The sequence below is a fragment of the Salvia hispanica genome, chromosome 3 (genome assembly GCF_023119035.1).
Source record: "Salvia hispanica cultivar TCC Black 2014 chromosome 3, UniMelb_Shisp_WGS_1.0, whole genome shotgun sequence".
In the NCBI taxonomy this organism is placed as follows: domain Eukaryota; kingdom Viridiplantae; phylum Streptophyta; class Magnoliopsida; order Lamiales; family Lamiaceae; genus Salvia; species Salvia hispanica.
In genome coordinates, this window is record NC_062967.1 from 28,310,643 (window position 1) to 28,321,083 (window position 10,441).

The window sequence follows — 10,441 nt, forward strand, 5'->3', positions numbered from 1 at the left end:
TAACAAGCTCAAAACTAATACATAAGCTATGTTGAAACAAATACCCAGGCAATCTTTTACATTGAAGTCCCAAACAAAACCATGTGATGCATAGTCTTTGACAAAATGACAATAAAAGATACCAACCCCACTAAACGGCTTGATTGTCATGCAATGAAAACAAGTATTATGCCAGACACAAGCTTCACACAATTTGACTCTTTTTGCCTCAAACATTTCCACATTATCTATACCCATGTCTTTCAACATCTTCACAAAAGATTTGGCATTCTCATCAAGACAAGGCATATACAAGAAAGGGTCCTCATATGGTGCAAAATGGAAAGTTATCAAGAGAGGCCTAAGCACAAAAATCTTATTCCCACGCTCATGCAACGAACAATCATTTTCAATCATTAACACACCATTCTTGCTCAAATAAGAAGTTCTCTTCCATAAATTGACAAACTCTAGGTCAGGATATAGAGGAGGTTTATGATAATTCACATTAAGTTTGCAAGAAAGTGTCTCAACCAACAAACCAAGTTTATTACAAGGGATCTCACTCAATTGTCCCAACAATTTCAAGAAATGATCAAAAATATATGAGCAATGCATCCATATACCTTCATGCACAACATGTAGAGTAAGAACAACATCATGCATGGGGAACTTATGAGAAGCAACATCAAGTATCAAGAGAAATGTTTCCAAATTACCCCCACACAAATGCTCCAACAATTTTAAAATAATACCACAAACATGAGAACGATGCAATTTTATGTCATTAATCACAACACCATCAACAAGAGACATATGAGTGGAAAAATCCTTCACAAAACGACCATAGAACACTCCAATCCCATTGAAGGGTTTAACCACTTTGCAATGAAGACATAGCAAACACCAAGTTCTAAAGTCATTATCCACGTTACTCTTCTTGGTCTTACTATCCTCACCCACATACACATGAAGCTCAAAATTACCAACAAATGAAAGCTTAGGCATCTTAGCATACAAGGAAGTCACTCCAACATTCAAGGTAGAAGCCACAAGAGAAATGTCATGTCTCTCAATGCTTGATTTTACCAAGAAAGGATCAATATATGGTGCAAAGGTAGATTTAGCATTCAAAGTTTCAAGCTCATGAGACCACTTTTTACACAAGACATCAATAACAAATTTATCAACACAAAGGGGCTTCTCTAATATAATCTCATTCAATGAAACATCACAAGGAGATAAGGATAGTGCACTTGAACCTTGGGCAAGGAGTTCATCCACTTGCCCTCGTTCCTCTTGTTCCTTCTCCGGGTGAGTAGTTTCCAAGCCATGTACAACATGATGCCTCACTTCCATGCCTTCAATTAAATTTCCTACAAATTCATGAACACAAAAAGACATAGAAGAAGTGTTAGTGGGTAAGGGTTTAGTTTCCTCACCAAGGGCAAGAGGCAAAGGATCATTTGGTGCCCACCCAAGGTTGACCTTAGAATCTAACAAGCACCCTTTACTCACTTGTGCTTGTGGTTTTTCTCTCATTTGATATTTTTCTTTTCTCTCACCCCCACCACTCTCTCTTGACTTTTGCACCTCACACTCTTGTCTTTTGTCACGCTCTCTTGGCTTTTTAGACTCACATTCAATCTCAAGCCTTTTCTCTCTCTCTCGTTCTTTTTCTCTACTAATTTGGATTAAGCTCATCGAAGAGGAGATATTTCCATATACATCAAGAGACTTATGTGAGATATGGAAAGAAGAGGATGTAGTCAAATTACTTGATGAGTTACCTCTTTGGTTTGTGTCAACACCACCATGTGGGTAGGTAGGCCTCAATCGAGCTCTATATGAGACTTCTTCTTCAATTGGCCTCTCAAACCCCTTATGGCTAACTTGATCTCTCACCCTCCTAGAATACCACTCTCCATGAGACTTGGGAGCTCTTTTCCCACTATATCCTCTATCAAGCCCATCTCCATGGTACCTTGATTCATAGTCACCTTTAAAACGGCCACGGGCACCATTTCTTCCCCCAAACCGATCATTCTCCATGTGATTGACTCTATTTCTATCATTCCCCCGTTGCCATCCCTCATACACCACTTCTTCCATCATCTCCTCCGGGGAAACATTAGGTAGATGGTTACCCCTAGAAGTAGGAGTCCTAGATGTGCGGCCTCCCTTCAAGGTGTTGAACTCCTCAAATAATGTGTTTTGGGCGGCAAGCATGCGGGCTTCGGATTCTTTTGATCGAGCAATGGAGTCTTTTGCTCGCACATCCATTTGGATCATCATCTCTTGTTTGAATTCCTTCATCATACGGGCCATCATGCTCACAAGGTCCCCATTGGGTATAGGGTGAGTCATGCTTGTTTCCTCCCCCTCCGCACTTGTCCCCGCCATTTTGTTGGACCGGGTGCGAGGAGGCATAGAGTAAGTACCTACAAATCAAACAAACACTAGGAACTAGTCCTAGAGGTTAGTAATAAAAGAAAGTAGAATTTAAGAAGATGAACTCAACCTTGATGTCCCAAACCCCCTCAAATCACTCCCCAATAACTCTCGACAAAGGCTTAGAGTATTGTGAGAAAGGTGGATTCACTCACACTCACAACTCCAATTCCAAGATTTAAGTGCTTGAGGTGGATCAATCAAGGTATACTCCTTGGTCAACAAAATCAAGAAGACAAAGCCATAAACAGTGCAAAATTATGCACATTTCTCACAAAACACGTCAGAATACCAAAATAGACAAAATATGCAAATAATGGACGTGTAGAGTGACTTTGACATTAAAAACGGACCAAATAATGGTCTTAAATCAGTGCAAAATCTGAGCGTATCACTGCTCACGGTTGCGTTCGTACCGTCGGCACAGACGTGCTCTTAGCTAAGAGCATCCCCATCCATGCTCTTGCCAAAGAGTATGGACGTGGGCCCGGACCCACTTTTATTTATTTTTTACTTCCTGCTCTTCCGCAAGATCACAACACCCACATCCATGCTCTTCCACCGCTCAAGGGTCCCACCATTCTATTATTCAATTTAAATATTTCAATTACTAAAAATATTTTCACAATATTAAATTGCATTAAAAATACTCAAAATACTATTACAAATTACTAAAAAATTAAAAATTACATAATTAAAATCCTAAAAATTGAGGTTGGAGAGTTATTTGGTATATTGTTGTTGAAATGAAGGTATTTATAGATGAAACTTGAAAGTGTGAATTTTGGGATAAAAATAATGAAAAAATAAATTAAAAGTGTGGAAAAAATGAATACTATATTTTATTGGATTGTGGGAAAATATTTTGTTTATTAAATCTGAATTTTTAAGATTTTTTTTAATTAAAAAACAAAAAAAAAATGATAAACCAACGGCCAATCAGAGCATGTCACGTCGGCTGCTCATGCTCTTGCCATCAGCACGACGAGTGCTCTTATGTGGGCGCTGACGCCCAATCGCCCTTGCGCGATTGGACGTTATTTTAATCCGTTAAAATGTAGTATTTTTTTTCAAATCGTGAAAAATAAAAAAATATTTCCCACTTCCCAAAAATAGAGCCGTTTTATGGCCATTTTTTCAATTTTTTCTTTTAATCCCAATTCATCCAAATCATCTATAAATACCCATTATTCATCACCCATTTCTAAATCAAACTATCTCTCACTCATACTTCTATCATTTTTCTTCATACAATTCATCGAATGTATCCGAACGATCAAAACCAATTGACTGCGGAAACGGAGCAAGAAGAACATGCATACTATCAACAATACAAGCACATCTTTGAGTGAAATTCGGCCAGGTGTTTTTTTTTTTAGAATTTAACTATGCGATTTCAAATTTTTAGAATTTTAATTATTTCCTTTTTTTAATTTTTTAGGAGTTTGTGATAATAATTTGTTTTTTTTTAAACGCATTTTAATGTTATGAAAATGTTTTTAGTAATTGAAGTATTTAAATTAAACAATTGAATAATGAGATCCATGAATAGTGAAAAAACATGCCTTAGCAAAGAGCACGATTGAGAGTGTTGTGCCTTAGCTAAGAGCATGGAATAAAAAATAAATAAAAGTGGAACCGGACCCACAACCGTGCTCTTAATTCCTCCCCCACTTGAACGTGTGTCCGCTGTTGCACTTACTTTTTACTACTATTATTTTTAGACTTAGTAATGTACCCTCATTTTCTATCAATACATATAATTCACATTTATATATACAAATAAGATTTATATTCTATTAAATTTTTTAACTCAGTTTTTTTTTTTAAATTTCTTAAAACTTGTATTAAACCCAAATATGATCATTAATGACAAACAAACAATTAAAGTACCGTTTCCTCCATCTCACTCAAAGATGTCCACATTCTTAAGAGCATCCACTATAGGGGAGCCGCGGCCGGGCCACGCCAAAGCCGCGGCTCCCTATAGTGACAGGGATGCGCGGCCGTGGTGGGGGGGGGTGCCCACGGGAGCGCCACACTTGTGGCCGGGCCGCGGCGCTTGGGCGTGAGCCGCGACGCTCCTATTGCAGCGGCCACGGGCCGTGGCTCCCCTTTTTTGATTTTTTTTATATTAATTCTATAAATATACCCATTTTTTCAATTTTTTACACCATTCCAATCTCCACTCTTTTCATTTTATCACCAATTCTACTTTTGAAAAATGAGTTCCAACGATGAGTTCCAACAATTGGTGGATAGGGAGTTCGATGAACTCGTTCAAGAGGTGCAACGGGAAGCAGAAGAAGAGGAGGCGGCGGCGGTGTTCGTTCGCCCGTTCTATCATCGGCGGACCATCTGCCGTGACCATGTCGGGGCAGACCAGCGGTTGATGGAAGACTACTTTGGCGATAACCCCCGTTACCCAGCAGAGATTTTCCGTCGCCGCTTCAGAATGTCGCAACGGTTATTCATCCGTATAGCGACTACATTGGCGCAGCGGTACAGGTGCTTCACATTGCGCAGTGATGCTAGCGGCCGACCCGGGTTGTCGACATATCAGAAGTGTACCGCTGCAATTAGGCAGCTTGCCTATGCCGGACCCGCTGATATGTTCGATGAATACCTACAGTTGGGTGAAACAACTGCCCTAACGACGCTGATGCAGTTTTGTAATTGTATCCAGGCCATCTTCGGTCCGGAGTATCTACGGAAGCCAAATGCCGATGAGTGCCAGAGATTGATAGATATGCACGGGAGAGTGCATAATTTTCCGGGGATGTTGGGCAGCATCGATTGCATGCACTGGGAGTGGAGGAACTGCCCGGTTGCTTGGAAGGGGCAGTTCACATCTGGATTCAAAGGGAGACACCCAACAATGATACTGGAAGCTGTTGCTGACTACCGATTGCGAATCTGGCAATGCATATTTTGGTGTCGCAGGGTCGAACAACGACATCAACGTACTGGATTCGTCTCATCTCTTCAATGATGAGTGTCGGGGTGAGGGTCCGACGGTCAGATTCATGGCCAACGGGACGCAGTACAACAGGGCATACTACTTAGCCGATGGGATATACCCTCGTTGGCCCGTGTTTGTCAAGACGATCCGACAGCCGGTTGGGCCGAAACAATCCTATTTTGCGGCCAAACAAGAGAGTGCTAGGAAGGATGTTGAGCGTGCTTTTGGTGTCCTCCAAGCGCGATGGGCCATTCTACGGTGCCCGGTTCGACAATGGCACGAAAATGATGTCGCCTCCATCATGTATGCATGTATCATATTGCACAATATGATAATAGAGGACGAAGGATATTCTGCAGAGAACTGGGCACCGGAAGAGGGTGCAAGTAGGGTCACGGTATACTGCAAAGCATGTTTCGAGCAAGTTTCGCTCGAATAGAATCTTGCTTGTATACGTAAAACTCTACAATCCACTTTTAACCCGATTCAGTATTATTCGAGCAGTCTCGCACGAATAGAATCACTATTATTATTACATTGTGTTTGCTTGTGCATTTATAAGATGTCTTACAAACATTTAAATGCATAATAAGTAAACAAAGCCTAAGTCTTTTGCTTAGTAGACCGGTTGTGGGCGTCGTCCACTTTAAGGTAACACGGTCAGATCTATGCAATGCTTTGCAAAAGAAAAAGAAGAATTTCACAACCTAGATAGGCTTTGGCTACCTATCGTGAAAGGTTGCAATGTCAGTCCGCATATTTCTAAGCCTTACTGAAATAAGATGACATTGGTGTGGTATAGCACTGAACGGATCTAACAACAAGACGTGTCTTTATGCTATCTACTGAAAGACTAGGTCTTGATAAAATACTATTTCTTAATCTACATATGTTAGCATTGAGCATACGGTATTGATTATGCACTACTTTGACTTATCAAATGGTGCGGGTTTTTCGCAACCCAATAATCCCGATATATTGGGTAGTGGTGATTAATATCTAGCGGTGCTAGGATTGCTATTATGTTGAAACGTGCGCGAGGTGAGTCTCGTTTGACAATGTCCTCAAGAGGAGCTCGAACAAGGTTTTATTATTCGGAAAACTGGCCAGTTGGAGTTTTATTACTCTATGAATAATAAATAAATGTTTCTTGCTAAGTCCACTCTTGGAATTAATAAGATATTAATTAATTAAGTCCATAGCAGACATTAATTAATTAATGGACATTTATATCTTAAGCGCGAGAAATAAATAAACAAAGTGGAAACCCGGATTACTTGTAATTTCGGATTTGGATGGGGAGAGTTGCTGGGGTTTGGTGCCCCTTGCACAGCGGAAGACTTGTACAAAACAAATAAATCAGACGTAGGATCTATTTGACCGATTATGCGATTAATCTATTCACATGTTAAACAGATAATTGCATGCTAGAACGCGAATAATTCATGCTCAAAGAAAGTAAATCCTAAAACATGAATTCTACGGTTTAGAGTTACCGATTTGATTCTCCAAAGAATCGACGATTGCTCGCGCCTTCTCCACGTGATGATCTTCAATACTAGACCACGGATCTTCTCTCTGGTTCCCGAACTGTATCTCGATATCAGGGTGGGCTGATCTTATCAAAACACTAGGACTCGAATAAAGAAGACAGAAGAAATCCTTTTGGGAAAAGGAGTGGAATTCGAAAATTCCTACAGCTGATGGGGCTGATATTTTCGAAAATTTCAGTAATGAAAATTGTGATTATTCTGTCTCCTTTATTCTCCTATTTATATTAAGTTCCTTTTGGGCCCAGACAGGGATCTATGGAAGGTTTTGGATATGGGCTCGCCCAATTAGCTTTTTACTAATTAAATTGAACCCACAATTTAATACAAGCTTATATTGGAATATTACGAGCAGCCACTACAGAAGTAATATTGAACTCTCCCCATCCAAATCCGAAATTATAAGTAATCCGGGTTTCCACTTTTATTATTTATTTCCCGCGCTTAAGATATAAATGTCCATTAATTAATTAATGTCTGCTATGGACTTAATTAATTAATATCTTATTAATTCCAAGAGTGGACTTAGCAAGAAACATTTATTTATTATTCATAGAGTAATAAAACTCCAACTGGCCAGTTTTCCGAATAATAAAACTTTGTTCGAGCTCCTCTTGAGGACATTATCAAACGAGACTCACCTCGTGCACGTTTCAACATAATAGCAATCCTAGCACCGCTAGATATTAATCACCACTACCCAATATATCAGGATTATTGGGTTGCGAAAAACCCGCACCATTTGATAAGTCAAAGTAGTGCATAATCAATACCGTATGCTCAATACTAACATATGCAGATTAAGAAAAAATATTTTATCAAGACCTAGTCTTTCAGTAGATAGCATAAAGACACGTCTTGCTGTTAGATCCGTTCAGTGCTATACCACACCAATGTCATCTTATTTCAGTAAGGCTTAGAAATATGCGGACTGACATTGCAACCTTTCACGATAGGTAGTCAAAGCCTATCTAGGTTGTGAAATTCTTCTTTTTCTTTTGCAAAGCATTGCATAGATCTGACCGTGTTACCTTAAAGTGGACGACGCCCACAACCGGTCTACTAAGCAAAAGACTTAGACCTTGTTTACTTCTTATGCATTTAAATGTTTGTAAGACATCTTATAAATGCACAAGCAAACACAATGTAATAATAATAGTGATTCTATTCGTGCGAGAACTGCTCGAATAATACCGAATCGGGTTAAAAGTGGATTGTAGAGTTTTACGTATACAAGCAAGATTCTATTCGAGCGAAACTTGCTCGAAACATGCTTTTCAGTATACCAAACCTAACAATCTCCCACTTATACTCAAAACATGCTTTCGAGTATACCCACTGCCAAAAACTCTCCCACTTATACACAAAGCAGGTATTGATTCTAGATATATCGAACTACCATTCATTTCACAAGGTGAAAGAAAAATCTGCTTGGTTGTTCTCTGATAATATCTTTTTCACCATAATGTCTTTGTTGCGTACTTGATCTTTAATTAATTTCATCCCCATATGTGATTGCTTAGCTTAATAAACTCGTGTGTCCTTTGAGTTAGCCTTCACTAGAGTAATAAAAAAAATACTCATAGGCATACTCAAACTTACGATTAAAGCTATTAGGAAGATATTCCTAAGGTAAACATATATTCAGAGGATGACTTACTCGATCACTGATTAGTCATAAAACTAAGACAGTGTAACCCCAAGGACATTACATGAATGACTGGTAAACTAGAATATAGTTACTAGTCTTTCTCAAGCACTAGGGTATATTCATTACCTCAATCAAAATCCTTTGCCATGGTCAATATGATATATACTTGCTATGCATAAGCATAACTAATATTAAACTTAGTACACATTATAGCATACATGAGACATCTATCTCCAAAACTAATCTCATTATTCTTGATCTCACTAAGTGTCAAACGACACACGACTAGAGACAAGACAATTCCATCTTGAAAAGTAAGACCTTTGCATGGAAATTCTAATGCTAAAACGTTCCAAGCAATGTGTAGATATAGGATTCCTAAGAGAATCTCAACATTCTTTCTAGCATCTTAAAAGGACTTAGATGCTAAGAATGTAATTAGTTTCTCTTAAATCATTTATCTTAAACTGGGTAGACAACCAGTTTCCTACGCCAGATGTCAATCTTAGTTGTTTGCAACTTTTGTAGATTTCATCATCGTAGAGTACCAATAATACCATATGTAATGCACTTTCAACTTCCTTGTGCTTACAGCACTGTTAAGGACACAAGTCAAATTCCAAACATTTGACAATTTTGATAAAACACATATACTCTGATTTAGATGCTTGCCTAAGACCACGAAGGTCTATATAAGCTTCCAATCATGCGTTTCTTGCCCTTAATTACATATCCATTAGAACGTTCTAGTAGATGATTTCCTCAAGACTTCTATTTATAGAAGGCTGTCTTGACAATCATAATACATACATTCTAATTTATGTAAGTTCTAATAGACAATAGGATCGAATAAATCCTGGCACAACGATAGCGAGAAGATAATTCTCTTTGGGCATAACCCATTGTCATTGTCTAGCCATTTGAGATCCACATTTACACTTGCAAAGATACTTGCTCCCACTGACTGACACAGCCTGTAGGTAGTATTGCAAGTCTTGTAAAACATGTTGTCTATCTTAGATTGTAATATGGAATCTATCACCTTTTCAAAGATGATTATCCAAATTAACCAATACTACATTGTAGTTAAAGGGATTATGTTCAAGTTAATCTAAGACTGAGTCTTACGACACTCTTAGACCCATGAACTTGTTGTGTTCCAGTGGAACGCTCCCACTACGATATGGTTCTTACAATCTTAGGTATTGAAGTTGATTTTATTAGTGCAAAAGTTTCTAATGGTATGACTTCTTGGTAATGTGGAAAATCCGATATCTCTCTCTTTATTTTGAGAGTTATCACGTTGTTAGGCTTGTAGTTCATCTCTTGATCTTCATACAAGAATTATATCTTTGAAGATTACAGAACTTATAACCTTACATCATTTGGGACAAACCTTAAAACATGCCTCAGTACTCAACTCCAATTTCTTGGACACTTTTCCAACACGTGTTGGAACAACATTACACCTTGAGATGTGCTAGACTAGAGACGCTCTAGTCCACAACTCGTGTTTTGTAGAAGGTACTGATGTTGGTAGTTTCTTTAATGTTTATCCCACCAATGATAAGATTTTAATGAGTACAACTCATCACTTAATCAAACTTGTCTTAGAAAGACTTTGATTCCTTCTTACATAACTATCCCATTCATTAGATGAATGCTTGGATTCGTTAATGGAGATTAGACTCCCACTACTGATCATAACCCTTTGCTCGTCTTCTTATGGTGTAAACCATTAAGACTCGCTAGTCTTTCTATGTTGCACTTCTATAAGTATTCTGAATCAAACGATTCTAACTCATAGTGCATCAAACAGACATTTCTCGACTTTCAAGCTATTTAACA

At 38.5% G+C, this 10,441-nt stretch overlaps 2 protein-coding genes across 2 annotated transcripts in view; both read left to right on the forward strand.

The window, feature by feature from the left end:
* Positions 1-4,654: 4,654 nt before the first annotated feature.
* Positions 4,655-5,422, forward strand: LOC125209769. The gene has a single exon (XM_048109354.1). The coding sequence runs from the start codon at positions 4,655-4,657 to the stop codon at positions 5,420-5,422; it is 768 nt and encodes a 255-aa protein (XP_047965311.1).
* A 34-nt stretch (positions 5,423-5,456) lies between these two features.
* The window catches only part of LOC125209770 (protein FAR1-RELATED SEQUENCE 5-like), a 10,924-nt gene continuing 5,939 nt past the window's right edge, over positions 5,457-10,441 (forward strand). Inside the window, exon 1 of the mRNA XM_048109355.1 lies at positions 5,457-5,778. Within this exon, the coding sequence (XP_047965312.1) occupies positions 5,457-5,778 (322 nt within the window). The remainder of the gene's footprint in view (positions 5,779-10,441) is intronic.